Raw genomic sequence first — 18,897 nt, forward strand, 5'->3', positions numbered from 1 at the left:
AGGCAGTAAACCAGTGTGCACCAGTTGCTGGGGAACACGGGTAGGAGGGTGCTGTTGCACTGGGTCTTCTACTTGTGGCCACTGTGTGAAGAGAGGGTTGGACTAGACCAGCCTTCCCCAACCTGGGGCGCTCCAGATGTGTTAGACTGCATCTCCCAGAATGCCCCAGCCAGCATTCTGGGAGTTGTAGTCCAACACATCTGGAGCGCCCCAGATTGAGGAAGGCTGGACTAGACGGACCTCTTGGTGTGATCCAGCCTCGGGGTTCTCTTTCTATTCCCAGCTCCCGAGACGGGGGTCAGAACAGCGCGCTCACACGTGATCTCCCGTGCCTCCCTCACTCCAAGACGCGTGTGTGACTGGAAAACCCAGGTCGGCTCCAACGTAACGTGTGAACACGCCCCCCCCCGCCATTTATCTCCCCCTCCTCAGAGTAGCCCCGTCAGCCTCGCGCACCCTTCCTCCTCCGCCTCCACCCTCCCCTCAGCCGGAGCCCCCGTGTCCGCCGCCGCCGCCTCCTCCTCCTCCACCGGAGCCTCACTGACCGGGCGGGGTCCCGCGGGAAGCGGAAGAAGGCCAAGTCGCTCTGGGTGCTCTTGCGGGTGCAGTTGGGGGCGGCGCAGAAGTTCGGCATCGTCGAGGGCGGCGGCCGCGACCGCGGCTCCTTCAAACACCCCGCGCGCAGCTGAGGGGAAGCGGCAGAGGCGCGGCGGGAGGGGAAGGAGGACTCGCCGCGGCCGCCGCCTCCTTCCCACCATGCACCGCGCCGCGGCCACTCCGCCAACCACCATCGAGGCGGCTGCGCAAGCGCGGAAGTGCGCATGCGCCCGAAGGGAAGTGCGCCTCGCCCTCCCACGCCTTTTTTTTTTTTTTTTTTTGGCCTCTAAAGAGAAAACAAGACGGCTGTGTACGCATACGACTTCCGGTAACCGTTGGAACGTCACCGTATTGCGGGGCCTGCAGGATATTATTATTATTATTAATTAATTAATTAATTAATTAATTTCATTTATATACCGCCCCACAGCCGAAGCTCTTTGGGCGGTTTACAGCAATTAAAAATAGTAAACATTATTATTATTATTATTATTATTATTATTATTATTTATATAGCACCATCAATGTACATGGTGCTGTACAGAGTAAAACAGTAAATAGCAAGACCCTGCCGCATAGGCTTACAATCTAATAAAATCATAGTAAAACAATAAGGAGGGGAAGAGAATGCAAACAGGTACAGGGTAGGGTAAGCAGGCACAGGGTAGGGAAAAACTAACAGTAGAAAGTAACAGTAGAACCCCTTGGTGTTGTTATTATTATTATTATTATTATTATTATTATTATTTACATTTATATACCGCCCCACAACCGAAGCTCTTTGGGCGGTTTACAACAATTAAAAATAGTAAACATTATTATTATTATTATTTATTAATTAATTAATTTAGGGTGACCATATGAAAAGGAAGACAGGCAGGGCCCCTGTATCTTTAACAGTTGGATAGAAAAGGGAATTTCAGCAGGTGTCATTTGTATATATGGAGAACCTGGTGAAATTTCCTCTCCATCACAACAGCTAAAGCTGCAGGAGCTATACTAGAGTGACCAGATTTGAAAGAGGGCAGGGCACCTGCAGCTTTAACGGTTGTGATGAAGAGGAAATTTCACCAGATTCTCCATATATACAAATGACACCTGCTGAAATTCCCTTTTCAATACAACTGTTAAAGATACAGGAGCCCTGTCCTCCTTTTAATATGGTCACCCTAATTAATTACACTTATATACTGCCCCACAGCCAAAGCTCTCTGGGGTTTACAGAAATAAATTGCAGCACTCTGCAACGCCCTGTTAACTTCCTTTTCTTTCTTTTATTTGCAGATTTTAAGGACTCTGTGTGTGTGTGTGTTTTTAAAGATAGCAATTCAATAAAGAGGTAGACTTTAAATCAATAATTCTACACCTCTATCATACCTGACCTCAACCCCTCCTAGGGTGACCCTATGAAAAGGAGGACAGGGCTCCTGTATCTTTAACAGTTGTATTGAAAAAGAAATTGCAGCAGATATCATTTGTATATATGGGGAACCTGGTGAAATTCCCTCTCCATCACAGCAGTTAAAGCTGCAGGAGCCCTGCCCTCTTTTAAATCTGGTCACTGCTTCCATTGTCGTACTGCTCTAACAGGAAGTTTTTTCTGATGTCCAGCTGGAATCTGGCTTCCTTTAACTTGAGCCCGTTATTCCGTGTCCTGCACACTGGGAGGATCGAGAAGAGATCCTGGCCCTCCTCTGTGTGACAACCTTTCAAGGACTTGAAGAGTGCTCTCATGTCTCCCCTCAGTCTTCTCTTCTCCAGGCTAAACATGCCCAGTTCTTTCAGTCTCTCTTGATACAAAAGAGGGCAGGGCTCCTGCAGCTTTAACTGTTGTGATGAAGGGGGAATTTTTTTCAGGTTCTCTATATATACACAAATGACACCTGTTGAAATTCCCTAGGGGTGGCAACGGCGGAGAGAAAGCTCTGGCGTGGGCTGGTCCATGAAGTCACGAAGAGTCGGAAACGACTAAACGAATAAACAACAAAACAAAGATACAGGAGCCCTGCCCTCGTTTTCATATTATTATTATTATTATTATTATTTATTTATTTATTTATTTATTTATATAGCACCATCAGTGTACATGGTGCTGTACAGAGTAAAACAGTAAATAGCAAGACCTTGCCGCATAGGCTTACAATCTAATAAAATCATAGTAAAACAATAAGGAGGGGAAGAGAATGCAAACAGGTACAGGGTAGGGTAAGCAGGCACAGGGTAGGGTAAAACTAACAGTATAAAGTCCGCACAACATCAAGTTTTAAAAGCTTTAGGAAAAAGAAACCTCCTATTAATCAGCTGGCCGTATTCAGCCCATCCTAACCTTTTGTTGTTGATATTATTATTATTATTGTTGTTGTTGTTGAAAGGGAAGTGAACAAGGTGAGTTTGCACACGTTGCCCCCACCCCCAGCATGTCTGTTAACAACCGGAAGTGTCACTACATAGTTCCCATCATAGTCTCTAAGACTCCTTTGCATAGAGTTTTTCGCCACTGAATGTTCAGGTCCCGCGAAGGATACCCGGATGTAGCGCAATTACGCCTGCGCACTTGGTACCGGTGCCCATATGAAAAAGGATAGGAGGAGCTTCTCTTGTGCGTATCCCGCTCTCTGTCGCGGGAGGTTCTAATGCGCCTGCGCGTTAGAGGCCGCCTGAAGCGGGAAGGGTATGCGCATGCGCATGCGCGAGGATAATAAGTAAGAGCAGTGAAGAGCGAAGAGCACGATTCTATACAAACCAAATAAATGGACAATTTGTGGGAGAAGAAGAATAGCAGTGCACTTGCACATTATTGTATAATAGTGAAATGTGCAAAAGCTGCAACAGGCTCTCACCACATTGGGTAGTGTGCAGAGCTAATCCTGGAAACTTTGGGGATTGCACACATAAATTCCTATATTGAGATTCCTGCATTGAGCAGGGGGTTGGACTCGATGGCCTTATAGGCCCCTTCCAACCCTTCTATGCGAGGGACAAAGGGATACTCATGTGTTGTTGTTTTAAGGTGGGATGCAGGAAAGTCCAGGAGAAACTTTGTAACTTTTGCAAATTTCTATGGCATATCTTGCAATCCGGAATACCCCCCTTAGCAATTCTCTTGGGAGCAATTGGAATTTGAGAGTTGTAGAGGGGGACCCATTTGTCAAGTTTGCGGCACTTAACTTGGAGATCGTAGGTTTTATAAAAGGAAGGCAATGTGCTAGGTCATCTCCACTCTGGGCTTGTGAACAACGATCTGGTTCCCCGTGGTACCAGGAACTGTTGTGAAAGCTCAACTGAAATGAACAGAAACTGGAGGAGCAAAAAATCAGCACAAAGCACGGGGGTGGGGGGGGACGACACTGGAAGAGCATTGGGGTGTGAGAATGTGGACACAGCCTCTTTTTGCTTTGACTCCACCCACTTTTTGTATCTGGTCACTGGAGGGCAGGGCTCCTGCAGCTTTAACTCTTGTGATGAAGAGGGAATGTCACCAGGGGCTGCATGCATACAAATGACACCTGCTGAAATCCCCTTTTCTGTGCAGCTGTTAAAGATACAGGAGCCCAGTCCTCCTTTTTCATATGGTCACCCTAAATCCTTAGACTCATCCCTAGAACATTCGCTTTGTGTTCCTTCCTAGTGGCTTACTTTTCTGGAAAATTTCAATCCACCTTGTTTTCTGAGCAGCGCAGGTAGCTGCATAGGGCATATTTTATCTATCTCCCTTACAGAGTTAAACTAGTTTAACATTCCCTCTCCACCAGGGACTCCTGGGAAATGCAATGAATGGATGGGAAAGAGATTGGGTTCTCTTTCATTACCTGTCCCAAACTACAATTCCCAGGATTCCAGTGGGGGAGGTTATACCAGTTAACCTGATAGAAAGTTGGTAGGGTCCCTTAGGAGAACTGTATTTACTGAAAAGTACATTCCAGGGAGTTCACTGAGGACTAAGCTCCTCTATGTTTGCATAAGATTCCAGGGGCAGGTCTTGAAGGCTGCACTCCATGGTCTGGGATCCATCCTTCAAATCCACCCCTTACAGAATTGCCATTTTTAAAAATCTTGATTCTATTACTGAGGCAGGATTCCACCCACCCACCCTTGAGAAGTCTGCTCCTGAGCATATTATTTTATTTATTTTATTTATTTCTATTAACATTTGTTTTCGTTTCATTTTCTAACAATAGCTGGTACCATTTCAGCTTCCAGCCATTGTTTTATCAAAGAAATCAAAGCAAAACCTGACTTTCTTTTTTACTTTTAAACGTATTCCTTTGCCATAAAATTTCCAGATACAAGAGTCCTGGAAATAGCTTATGTATAATAGGATAACCAGACCCCATCCATTAAAAAGTTTTTTCCTGTTTGGTAATGGGTTTTTAAGTATATATGTGCTTTATATTAACTGAGAGAAAACCCCTTTACAATTTATAAAATCCCTCTACGTAGTAGTATTACGACTCCTCTTTCTATATGAAGCAGCTGGCATTCAAATATGCATTTTCTGTATGTTTCCTTGAAGATCTTTCCAGATGTGCATACGCAATACTTTTATGTTTTTAGTGTGTTGGGAGGCTGAGAGATGCATTGTGGCACACTACAAAGAATGCTTCTTGGTTTTCCCTTTTCTCTGGGGTGGACGGCGAGGAATCCCGTTAGAGCGGTTTGTGTAGATTAATTGTACAATTTTATGCCATACTTAGCATGCAGATGGAGCTATATAAAAGTGATATAGTGATATAGCAGCAACTATGGTTCAACTGTTGCCAGAGCCCTCACAGATGGGAGATTTCAAAGGCTGCATCCCATTTACAGCAGACTTTTTTTTTTTTTTAAAAAAATAAAGTTTACCTGGTTTGGCGGGAAAATGGATAAATGGGGGGAGGCAGTTGTGGAGGGGATCTTTCTGTGCCCTATATAATATTTCTATCCCATTTTGACTCCAAAAAACCCTCCAGGCAGGATATTTGGTTCTTTCCAAAAAAAATCTCACAACAACCCTGTGAGGTGGGTAAGGCTGTGGGTGGGTGGGTGGGTGGGTGTGTGGGTGTGTGTGTGTGTGTGTGTGAGAGAGAGAGAGAGAGAGAGAGAGAGAGAGAGAGAGAGAGAGACTGGGCCAAGGTCACCAATGTGTTGTGTCGAGGAGTGGGGATTTGACTGTGGATCTTCCCAGTAACTTCAGCTCAACATATAACCACTACACCTCACTGCCAAGAGAAGGCACTCTTCAAATACTTAAAAGGTTGTCACACAGAGGAGGGCCAGGATCTCTTCTCAGAGCGCAGGACACGGAATAACGGGCTCAAGATAAAGGAAGCCAGATTCCAGCTGGACATCAGGAAAAACTTCCTGAATGTTAGAGCAGTACGACAATGGAACCAGTTACCTAGGGAGGTTGTGGGCTCTCCCACACTAGAGGCCTTCAAGAGGCAGCTGGACAACCATCTGTCAGGGATGCTTTAGGGTGGATTCCTGCATTGAGCAGGGGGTTGGACTTGATGGCCTTGTAGGCCCCTTCCAACTCTGCTATTCTATGATTCTATGATCTCTCTGTCACCATAGCAAGTCTTTCCCAAGATGATCTAAAACGGCTGTGTTTGGAAGCTTCTGGAGGTGAGGTCCTGAGCACACTATGACCATACCACCTTGGACATGCTTGATTTCTGCTGCTAAGCAGGGTCAGACCTGGTTAGCATATTTCTTTATTTCTTTATTTACTGCATTTCTGTACCGCCCAATGGCTGAAGCTCTCTGGGCGGTTTACAAAATTAAGACAATTCAAAGTATAAAACAACAGTATAAAACCATAATATAAAATACAGTATAAAATCACAACCAAGATAAAAACAGCAGCAATGCAAAAATACAAATTTAAAACAGCAAAGTTAAAATTAATTTATGGACTGTTAAAATGCTGGGAGAATGAAAAGGTCTTCACCTGGCGTCTAAAAGAATGTAATGTAGGTGCCAAGCGAACCTCCTTAGGGAGCTTGTTCCACAGCCGGGGTGCCACAGCAGAGAAGGCCCTCCTCCTGGTAGCCACCTGCCTCCCTTCCTTTGGCAGGGGCTCACGGAGAAGGGCCCCTGTAGATGATCTTAAGGTCCGGGCAGGTATATATGGGAGGAGGCGTTCCTTCAAATAGCCTGGCCCCAAGCCGTTTAGGGCTTTGTATGTTAGTACCAGCACTTTGAATCGGGCCCGGACCTGGACTGGCAGCCAATGAAGTTGTAAAAGGACTGGCGTGATGTGATCTCGCCGGCCAGTCACTGTTAGTAAACGGGCTGCCCTGTTTTGTACCAGATGAAGTTTCCGCACCGTTTTCAAAGGCAGCCCCACATATAACGCATTGCAGTGATCCAAATGAGAGATTATCATAGCATGGATCACTGTAGCTAGGCTATCTCTGTCCAGATAAGGGCATAGTTGGTAATTCAGCCTGAGCTGATAAAAGAATGCCGGTTTGTATGCTCTGAGAGACCGCTGTGCCCATTGGCAAAAGCGTGCCACAAATTCGGCAGCTGGAACGGCTGTGTCCGACTTCTGCTTCTGCATCACGCGTGTTTTCAAGAATGCTAGCGAAAGGATCAGCGGGGTGATGGATGATCGATAATAGAGGGCAAAATTCATTGGACACCCGCCCCATTCCAGCATGTCGCCACATTGGACAGCACTCCCAATCCCACCGAAGAGCATGACATCACATCATTCAGAGCTAAGTTTGGCGCTAATCAGTGGCGCACCTAGGTAATTTTAGACCGTGGACTTAACGGTCTTCTGGGGCACCCTTGAGACAGCCACGTATGTTAGTTCGGGCATGGAGCACACTGTTCGCATTCCTCTCCTCCCTCCCACCACCATTCCATGTTTCACAACAGCTTCTGACGTTCCTGACATGTTCGAGGTTATAGAATCATAGAATAGCAGAGTTGGAAGGGGCCTACAAGGCCATCGAGTCCAACCCCCTGCTCAAGGCAGGAATCCACCCTAAAGCATCCCTGACAGATGGTTGTCCAGCTGCCTCTTGAAGGCCTCTAGGGTGGGAGAGCCCACAACCTCCCTAGGTAACTGATTCCATTGTCGTACTGCTCTAACAGTCAGGAAGTTTTTCCTGATGTCCAGCTGGAATCTGGCCTCCTTTAACTTGAGCCCGTTATTCCGTGTCCTGCACTCTGGGATGATCGAGAAGAGATCCTGGCCCTGCTCTGTGTGACAACCTTTTAAGTATTTTTAGAGTGCTATCATGTCTCCCCTCAATCTTCTCTTCTCCAGGCTAAACAGGCCCAGTTCTTTCAGTCTCTCTTCATAGGGCATGTTTCCAGACCCCTGATCATCTATAAATAACACTAACAATCTATAAATACATTTTAACATGGTGTTTTAAATTTGTAATTTTGCATTGCTGCTGTTTTTATCTGGTTGAGCTTTTTTATTGTATTTTATATTATGGTTTTATACTGTTGTTTTATATTATGAATGGTTTTAATTTTTGTGAACCGCCCAGAGAGCTCCGGCTATTGGGCGGTATAGAAATGTAATAAATAAATAAATAAATAAATAAATCATCCTGGTTGCCCTCCTCTGAATGCTTCTGATGCTCAACTCATTTACTTGGGAAGGAGTAAATTCTTCCGTTGCAGAAGAAGATAATGGTTGGTTACAGATTGAACTGTCCTGGCAGAAGTGGAATTCCCTGCCTCCTCCTTCCCATGGTGGCCCCTCCAGCCCCCTGAAAATCCCACACAGAGAGTTAGGAGACCCTACTGAATGGGATGAGCTGTGGTGCGTGTGGAAGACCCCCAAAAATCAGGTGGAGGGACTGGATGTGAGTGGAGTCCTTTCTTTCAGGAAAGATCCCTTCCTCATGATGAAGGCAGACCCTGGATCTAACCATATATAGATGTGTGTTGGTGTGTGTGTATATATATTATATATTAGGGCTGTGCAAATCCAGGCATCAGATCTGAATAATCGATCAAGACTGATCTCTTCCGGCAGGCCTATCCAGTGGAATATTAAGATCTTTTAAAAATGTTTTTAAGGATGTTTTTAACAATGTATATTACGGGCTCAAGTTAAAGGAAGCCAGATTCCAGCTGGACATCAGGAAAAACTTCCTGCCTGTTAAAGCAGTACGACCGTGGAACCAGTAACCTAGGGAGGTTGTGGGCTCTCCCACCCTAGAGGCCTTCAAGAGGCAGCTGGACAACCATCTGTCAGGGATGCTTTAGGGTGGATTCCTGCATTGAGCAGGGGGTTGGACTCGATGGCCTTGTAGGCCCCTTCCAACTCTGCTATTCTATGATTCTATGACCCTTGGTCTGAGCCAGCAGGGCTCTTCTGATGTTCTTATCCCCCACTGTACCTGAGGGCAGCAAGCTGACTTAGGGGGTCATCAATGGGGTGAGCAGCTGCCACTACCACGTGCTCCCTCCCCACAGCATCCAATGCCTGAGGCAGTTGCTTCACTGGACTGAAGAGTAGCAAACATGTAAAGTATGAGGGCTAAGTGTTGCACAAATATGGATGGTTATTTGGGGGATCCCTGGGTTGGTGGGGTCTAGGACCTGGGCCCCCAAATCCAGCCCTAGCTGAACCACTGGAGATACAAAGTGTCTGCATCGCTCCCGAGCTTTTGAGTATTAATTTTACCTTTCCTAATCATGTGTTTCCGCCGGAAATAGTGAGGAGAATCATTTCAACCTGCTGTTGGACCTGGGAGGGTAGGGGATTCCACCCCCCAGCCCCCACAGATTTTGGGTGGGATGACGAAAACCTCCCCCCAAATTCAGGACAGGTTCACAGACGTTTGGGGAGGCAAATGTTTGGGAGCAATGACGTACAATTATAAGGTTCTTTTTCTCCACTCCCCTTTTTCTGAGGTTTTAAGAAATGCTGTGCTATCCGATGTCTGGCTATCAAGGACTTTGAAACTGGGGTTAAGAAGGCACTTTTTTTCTGGGGGGAGACCGGGCCAGAGATGACTGGACCCACACCATGGCTTGGCTTTCTCAAAGCCCACCCCCCCTACACACACACAAACAAAGAAAAGACAACTTGGCCACCTTGTAGTTGTAAATAGTAGGGGTGTGCACGGACCCCCCGCTCCGCTTCACTTGCAGATCCGCCATTTTTCGGATCAGGCCGCTCCGCCCCGCCCCCGCTCCGCCCACTTCCGCTCCGCTCCGCCCGGAGCTCTGGATCCGGATCCGGAGCTCCGTTCCCCCCCCATAGGCTTGCATTGAAAGCTAAAAAATTATACAACTTTTTTTCTGTTCAAGTTAGAAACCTCATGTTTGGCACCATGACACCTCATGGGGATATACACATGCACGCCAAGTTTCAAAGCAATCCCATCATCCCCTGATTTTTGGCGAATTTTTGAAAATCGGGCACCCCACACACAACATCCCTGCGAGGTGTGTTAAAAAACACGGGGAAAAGCCCGTTCAGATGAAGAAAGAGAAGTTTCCCAGAATCCCAAGTTACCTGTTTTGCCTATGCCCTCCTCCAACTTTGGGATCATCATGACCGGGAGCTGACTCTGCCCCTCAGCCCTTTGAAAAAGGTATTTTTCCCGCCGATTTTTTAAAAACTTCTAGCCCGCGACCCGTACGATGCAGAAAGTTGAGAGTGGTCTCAAAATGACCCCCATCCACGACTCTCTGTGCACAAGAATTTTCAGAATGATAGCTTAAACCCCCCCCAGTTATCCCCGATTCTTTCCCTCAATGCAATCCTATGGGCGAAAAGCCGGAAACGCAGTTTGAGCCGCGCGGTTGACCCGATTTTCACAAAAATATAGCCCGCGACCCGTACGATGCAGAAAGTTGAGAGTGGTCTCAAAATGACCCCCATCCACGACTCTCTGTGCACAAGAATTTTCAGAATGATAGCTTAAACCCCCCCCCCCCAGTTATCCCCGATTCTTTCCCTCAATGCAATCCTATGGGCGAAAAGCCGGAAACGCAGTTTGAGCCGCGCGGTTGACCCGATTTTCACAAAAATATAGCCCGCGACCCGTACGATGCAGAAAGTTGAGAGTGGTCTCAAAATGACCCCCATCCACGACTCTCTGTGCACAAGAATTTTCAGAATGATAGCTTAAACCCCCCCCCCCCAGTTATCCCCGATTCTTTCCCTCAATGCAATCCTATGGGCGAAAAGCCGAAAACGCAGTTTGAGCCGCGCGGTTGACCCGATTTTCACAAAAATATAGCCCGCGACCCGTACGATGCAGAGAGGTGAGAGTGGTCTCAAAATGACCCCCATCCACGACTCTCTGTGCACAAGAATTTTCAGAATGATAGCTTAAAACCCCCCCCCAGTTATCCCCGATTCTTTCCCTCAATGCAATCCTATGGGCGAAAAGCCGGAAACGCAGTTTGAGCCGCGCGGTTGACCCGATTTTCACAAAAATATAGCCCGTGACCCGTACGATGCAGAGAGGTGAGAGTGGTCTCAAAATGACCCCCATCCACGACTCCCTGTGCACAAGAATTTTCAGAATGATAGCTTCAAAAACAACGTAGTTATGCGCGATTATTTGCCGCAATGCAATCCTATGGCGAAATGTTTTCAAGATGGCGACCGGAGCGCTCCGCCTGAACTCGGAGCTCCGAAAAATGGCCGCTTCTCTTCGCCTTGCTTCTAGGGGGTCCGCGGTCCGCTCCTACTCCGCCTCTGGGTAAGGCGGAGCAGGCCAATCCGCTACTGCTTCTACGCTCCTAATCGGAGCGGAGCACATCCCTAGTAAATAGCACCCCGGAACCGAAAGTCATCCGCCCTCCAAAAGTCCCTGAAATTCTCCATCACCCCTTTGCTGGGGGTAGCAGTCAGCCCCCCCGGGGAGATGGAGGAAAGGAATCACCCGCTATCCTTCCAGAAAACGAAACCAGTTTTGGCTGACCCGTCTGAACCGAATGCTCACACTCTGGCAAGACTCAGAAACGGAATGCCGGGGTGGGGTGGGGGGACCTCCTGAATTCTGACAGATGCTTTCCTTCTTTTATTGCTTCTTCCTCCAGGCTCCATTAGTACTGAGCTCTCTGCAGTGTTGGCGGGGGATTCCCAAGCTGGTCATTTCCATGGAAAAATTGGCCTGAGTCAAAATCAGGACCGAGGGGCTGTCAGCAAGATTTTATTCCCCCCTCCTGCTTTCAATGAGCAACTTGCGCGGCTCTCTAATCTGAGGTCTTCCATGGCGAATGTCTAGCCAGAAATGGCTGATGTCAGCACTTTGGGAGAGAGAGAGAGAGAGAGAGCACACCTGGAATACAACGAAAAGACATTGGCGTGCGCAACGCATTTCATCAGGGTGCGCACCCAAGGGATTTTATTTTTGTGAAATTATTGAATAATCAGTCATAAAGGATATTTTTGGCTTCATTGACTTCTTAAACACTGTAGACACGGATGCCCTACGAGGCGTTCGGTTTGCCTGATTGTGGGAAAGCCACTGCAGGTAAGGGGAGGACTGACGAGATACTTATTGCTTGAAATATTAGGGCAGTGGTTCTCAGCGTTTTTTTGCTCCATTCCCCCCTTTCACCATTGTTCAGAATAAAATTCCCCCCCTTCCCAAGATAGTCTAACTCAAAAGGTGCATTTCAAATAATATGCGTATAATATTGAAAATCTTTTATTTTTTTCTATGTTAGCCCCATTTAAAGGGGCAACGCAAAGCATGGCCCCTTTTACATTCTCATCTCCCATGCTTTGCATTGCCCCTTTAAACGGGAAGCTTGAAACTTCTAGGATTGCGAGGGAGGGAGGGAAAAGAGAGCAAAGGCCTGGCTTTTGCAGACGACAGGACACTTTTCTGGGAGGTTTTTAATAACGTGTGTAGGAAGACATAATCCACAGGACATCATACTTTGCTGAATAGTGGTCCCAATTCCCCCCCCCCGGAACCCTAAAATTTCCCTGGGGGGGGAATTCCCCCCTTGTTGAGAACCCATGTATTAGGGTGTTCCTGGACACACCCGGCACACCCCTTGTGCTCACCTATGTGAAGAGAAAAAAATCTTGTGTTTTAATGGGGGTCCTCCGAGGCTGTTTACTGCAAAGGATTAGCTGCACCGGTTGTGTACGGCAGTGACTTTTTCAGGGGCGACCCAAAAGTGGGTCGCAAGATCAGTCCAGATGGGTCTCGGCAAAGCTGTTGCTGCCATGTTGGCCGTGGAGAAACGTTGGGCACGGGTCCCATGTTGCGGGTTGGGAAGCCGTAGGTGGGCCTCGGGTCTGAACCAGTTGAAGACCAATTTGCCCACGGGATGGGCAAAGCCCCACAGTTAGTCTCTTGCAGCAAATGACACAGGGCCTGTTTGGATGACCACGGTGTTATACAGATTTCCACTGTTTACCTGTATTGTAAGTTGCCAAGCAACACCTAACAGGAAATCAAAGCTACTAACCAATGACACCGCCCGGAAAGACTCAGCCTCAGCGCTGAGTAAAAGTTACATAGTCTAATGTTTGAAGGGATTCCCACGGTCCGAGGACAAAGAAGCTTTAAGAGCTCAGTTATGTCAATGATCAAGTGAACTAAGTTCAAGTGCTGACTTAACGCGTCAGCTGCCTTTGCACATGCGTGTTTTCGAATCTCAATAAAAGTTTGATTACACTAACAAGCACATACTAAATCTACTAACCACATGATAAATCACTATGAACAGCCATGGAGGGTTTGAGCGGAGCTGATCCACTCTTTTGCACGTGTACAAGTCTGGAGCGGCAGTTTACCTGAATAAATAAAAGAATGTTGCTGAAGGATCTATTGTTGCTCATCTCGGGAAGAGGTGGGAAGCTTAAGAGCCCTTTGCCGGGATAGCAGTAGTGTATATGGTGGTGAGTCAACATTACTGGTTCTTCAGTTCTTGTCCGGTTCAAAATAAGGCTCCTAGCAAACATTAAAATTGCAGATCATAGGAAAATATGGTGGCTAAGTGTTCGCTTGGAAACAACAACAACAACAACAACAACAACAACAACAACAATAATAATAATAATAATTTCTTACCTGCCTCTCCATTTTGATCGAAGGGCGGAACAACACTAAATACAAAATACTAGGGCTGTGCACGGACCCCCCCCGATCCACTTCGGATCCCAATCTGCAACTTCCGGATCGGTTCCATTCCACTCCGCGCCAATTCGCCTGTGGTCCACTTCGCTTCGCTGCAGAACTCCAGATCCGAAACAGAGCTCGGCGGCAGTGGCGCCAGGTAAGGCCCCCTTCCCTCCTCCCCCCTTACCTGCGTCCGTCTGTGGTCCGGCGGCTTCAACTGAGCCCGAGGACTCAAACAGAGATCTTCGGCTATTGGACGATATAAAAAAGTAATAAATAAATAAACAGGAAGACCAGGCCGCAGCTGCGGCCTGGTCTTCCTGTTTGAGTCCTCGGGCTCAGTTGAAGCCGCCGGCGGACCGCAGACGGACACAGGTAAGACCCTTCCCCAGGTGAACCCCCCTCGCGCACACCACTTACCTGGTCCATCGCGGTCCGTCGCCAGCTTCACTAGAGCCTACGGCTCAACCTGTAACTGTAGACCCCCCCTCCCCCCTTACCTGGCTCTGCCGCTGTTGCCGCACGGGCGGCGGTAGCACCAGGTAAAGCCCCCTTACCTTTTTTTCTGAGCTCCGGATCAAGGCGAAGGATCCGCCGTCTTCTCGATCTGCTCCGTGACACTCCACTGCCCCCCCCCACGATCCTCTTCGCCTCCACCTTAAGGGGAGGCGAAGCACCCCGATCCGCTTCTGCTTCTCTGACCCAAAGAGAAGCGGAGCACAGCCCTACAAAATACATAAAACTGAATTAAGAACATAATATACATTGTTAAAACATCCTAAAAACATCCTAAAAACATTCTAAAAACATCCTAAAAATACTTACTTCTAAAGAAGTACTTTACTTTTTTAAAAGAGCTTTCTCCAACCTGGTGGGAGTTGTAGTCTAACAGATCTGGATAGCACCCAGTTGAGAAGGTAGCACTGCACGAACGCTGGCTCCCTTCGGCAGTAGAGATGGTGGGTGTGCACCGGCACTGCTTTTCGGTGCAAGAAGAGTGTTGGAAGTACATAACTGGCACGATCCTATGTTTGCTTACTCGGAAGCAAGTCCCATCGGGTAAAATGCAACTAAAGTCCTACTTAGGGTAGACCCATTGAAATGAATGGGACTCCAGTTAATCGTGATGAACTTGAGTCCCATTCATTTCAATGGGTCTACTCTAAGTAGGACTTTAGTTGGAGTCTACCCATAGTGTTCACTGGGGTAGAGTGACCCTATAAAAAGGAGGACAGGGCTCCTGTATCTTTAACAGTTGTACAGAAAAGGGAATTTTTGCAGGTGTCATCTGTATGCATGTAGCACCTGGTGAAATTCTCTCTTCATCACGCAACAGTTAAAACTGCAGGAGCTATACTAGAGCGACCCGATTCAAAAGAGGGCAGGGCTCCTGCAGTTTCAACTGTTGTGGTGAAGAGGGAATTTCGCCAGGTCCTACATACATACCAAGGACACCTGCTGAAATTCCCTTTTCTATACAACTGTTAAAGATACAGGAGCCCTGTCCTCCTTTCCATAGGGTCACTTTACACTGGGGCTTACGTCCAGGTCAGTGTATGTGGGATGGGCCCACCTCTTTTCATCTATGAAACACTGCAAACAAAAACAAAAAAAAAACATATATTGTTTTTAATGTTTTAATGTTTTGTGCACCGTTTTGTACAAACGTTTAATGTTTTGTTTAAACGTTTTAATGTTTTGTACATAGCTTCAGCTATGGGTGTGTGGGGGTGTGTGTGTGGAATGGTCACAGATAGACTAATTTATTTCATTTAGGTTGCTGTCCTATGCATGTTTAGACAGAAAAAAGCCCTACCACTCCCAGTGGAAAGCTGAGATTTGAAGGCCTTTTTTCTGTCTAAACATGCGTAGGATTGCACCATTAGTCATAGTTTTACAGCCCCATGAACTTGCTGCACCGCTTAATGTTTGCCAGAGTTTTAGGAAGTTACTGAAATGACTGAACTAACTTAACACATGACTGATTACACATGACAGTGTTGCCTTTTCAGTAGGAGGCAAATTTAGGGTGACCATATGAAAAGGAGGACAGGGCTTCCGTATCTTTAACAGTTGTTTTGAAAAGGGAATTTCAGCAAGTGCCATTTGTAGGCATGCAGTACCTGGTGAAATTCCCTCTTCATCACAACAGTTCAAGCTGCAGGAGCCCTAACCACTTGACCAGATACAAAAGACGACAGGGCTCCTGCAGCTTGAACTGTTGTGATGCAGGGGGAATTTCTCCAGGTGCTTCATGCATAGAAATGGCACCTGCTGAAATTCTCTTTTCAATACAACTGTTAACACCATTTAACAACACTAAGTTTGTTTTTTAACGGACCCCCAGAACTAGGGTGACCATATGAGAAGGAGGACAGGGCTCCTGTATCTTTAACAGTTGCATAGAAAAGGGGATTTAAGCGGGTGTCATTTGTATATGTGGAGAACCTGGTGAAATTCCCTCTTCATTACAGTTAAAGCTGCAGGAGCTATACTAGAGTGACCAGATTTAAAAGAGGGCAGGGCACCTGCAGCTTTAACTGTTGTGATGAAGAGGGAATTTCACCAGGTTCTTCATATATACAAATGACACCTGTAGAAATTCCCTTTTCAATACAACTGTTAAAGATACAGGAGCCCTGTCCCCCTTTTCATATGGTCACCCTACCCTGAACTGTTGATTTTTAAATGGATACTGTTGTTTTTATACTGTTGTTCCCATGTTTTAAATTTTGTATACTTTTAATGTTTACTGTTTTTAACTTTTGTAAAACGCCCAGAGAGGTTCGGCTATGGGCTGGTATATAAATGTAACAAATAAATAAATATAAAATAAAGATACAGGAGCCCTGTCTTCCTATCCATATGGTCACCTAGAGGCAAAACATTTTTTTATTTGCCTGGGCGTGCCAGTGTGCCTTATGGCAGATTTTAGCTTAATGGTGCTTTTATTAAATCTTGCCTGGATTTCAGCACCACTTCAACGCAACTTCAGTCCATAATTTTCATCTTCATACTCCTTCCCCTCCACTCTATTGGGAGCAATATCATCCGTGAGATGTTTTCCTTCACCCCCGAAGCACTGGTTGACTGTATAAATAGGAGAAATAGAATAACTCTTTTCATGCCTGCTTTGTTTTTGATAGTTGTCATTTCTGTCCTGCTTAATGAACAGTTTAATTTTTAAAGTCCCATGTTTTTTGTTTTTTTAAAAAAAATATTGTAATATTGGAAGCCACCTCGTGAGGGCAGTATGCCCTGAACGGCAGATTTTAATATATATTTTAAACAAATAAACAGTGAATAAAATAGTGAGGATTAGACATGTTAAATGCAGTCGTACATTTAACATAGTATCTATTTAGCTCCGAATAACTACATTTGTATATAATTTTCATCTTCCATTTTTCCTCTATTGGGAACAATATCGTTGGTGGTACTTTTTTTCCTGCACTCCCTAAAACAATGCTTTAATGTATAAATAAGAGAAATCTAATATATCTATTCATGCTGGCTTTATTTTTACAGTTGTCGTTTCCTCTTCTGTTTAATGAACAGTTTATATTTTAAAACCTCATTGTTGTTGTTGTTGTTGTTGTTGTTATTATTATTTAATAAAAAAGCAAATCTTGTGAATTTGTGTTTTCCTGAGAAAGGGGGGAAAGCCAGGATTGCCTCCAAATATTGCTCTTAAAAACAACAACCCAAAACCAGCCTTCCCCAACCTGGTGCCCTCCAGGCATGTTGGACTACATCTCCCACTATGCTCCAGCCACTATGCTGGGTGATGCTGGGATTTATAGTCCAACGCATTGGGAGGGCACCAGGTTGGGGAAAGCGTCTCTAAACCGTCGAGTCCATGTATAGCATAAGCAAACCCATCATTCTGGGAAGTCAAACGGACTGAGCTCCCTAACAAACTGGACCTCATTTAGATGCAGCCAGAATACTAAGCGCCTAAAGGAGCCTTATGTCCCACTTCGCAACCCGTATCCTACTTCCTCTTTTCCTGTATCCCAAAGGGGACACCGTCTTAATAGTTCTCGATGAAGATTTCCGGTTTCCAATTGCAGCCAGTAGAGTCTTCTACTTTGCGAGGCAAGAACAGTGGAAAGACATGTAAGCAGGGCCGGTGCCAGATTATTTTGAGCCCTAGGCAGGTGAGCTGCTTTCACTCACTCACCCCCCCACCCCCATGTACCTGGGTGCGGGGCGCCATCTCACCCGCCCAGCTGAAGCGGAGCCAGGACGCTGGGGTGGGGGTGGGCGGCTTCGGAACGGCGCGCCCTGCCGGAAGCCACTCTGGGAGAGCGACTTCTAGGCGTGCCGTTCCGAAGCTGCCAGCCCGCCCCCACCCCACCCCAGCATTCTGGTTTCGCTTTGGCTAGGCACCCACCCAGCCGAACCGAAGCCAGGACGCTGGGGTTGGGGGCGGCACGGCTTCACTTCGGCTGGGTGGGCGCCCAGCCGAAGCGAAGCCAGGATGCTGGGGTGGGGTGGGCCAGTGGGCGGGCGGCTTTGGAACGGCGCCCACCCAGCCGAAGCAAAGCCAGGACGCTGGGGCAGGTGGACGGCTTCAGGACGGTGCACGCGGAAGCCGCCCTCTCAGAGCCACTGTGGGAGAGCGGCTTCCGGGTGCGGCGTTTGCCGCCCCCCCCCCCTTACCTTGCGGTTCTAGGCAGCCACCTGAGTGGCCTCTATGGTAGCACCGGCCCTGCATATAAGAAGATGGGACTTCAAGTAGAAAAGGCAGAGTTAGATGCTGAACATCAGAAGAGCCCAGGTGCTGAATCAGACCAGGGGTCCATCTAGTCCAGCACTCTGTTCACACAGGGGCCAACCAGCCATCGGCCAGGGACCAACACAGCAGGACATGGTGCAACAGCACCCTCCCACCCATGTTCCCCAGCTATATATATATAGCTGCCTTTCATTGCATTGCTTTGGAATAGGCACATCCTCTATCTCCTAAAGCAGAAAACAGGCTATGTAGTCCATTCTAAAGGTGCAACTCTCTGCATGTTTAGACAGAAAACATATAACTCACAGCATTCCCAAGCCAAGACTGCTGGCTAGGGACTTTTTTCTGTCTGAACATGCAACGGATTGCACTCTTTAATATATTTTGACATCAAACTACTTGCAAAGCAAAACTAGCCTGTCTTATTCATGCAAGCAAGGTATCAAACGTATCAAACATCTAGAAAATTAAGAATTTGGGGGGAATACATCTACCACTGGA

The 18,897-nt window shown here is 46.8% G+C and overlaps 1 protein-coding gene across 1 annotated transcript in view; it reads right to left on the reverse strand.

Moving 5' to 3' along the window:
* The window catches only part of THAP12 (THAP domain containing 12), a 34,179-nt gene extending 33,472 nt beyond the window's left edge, over positions 1–707 (reverse strand). Inside the window, exon 1 of the mRNA XM_063127235.1 lies at positions 546–707. Within this exon, the coding sequence (XP_062983305.1) occupies positions 546–634 (89 nt within the window). The 5' untranslated portion in view covers positions 635–707. The remainder of the gene's footprint in view (positions 1–545) is intronic.
* Positions 708–18,897: the final 18,190 nt, after the last annotated feature.

Source organism: Elgaria multicarinata, chromosome 5 (assembly GCF_023053635.1).
Source record: "Elgaria multicarinata webbii isolate HBS135686 ecotype San Diego chromosome 5, rElgMul1.1.pri, whole genome shotgun sequence".
Lineage (NCBI taxonomy): Eukaryota > Metazoa > Chordata > Lepidosauria > Squamata > Anguidae > Elgaria > Elgaria multicarinata.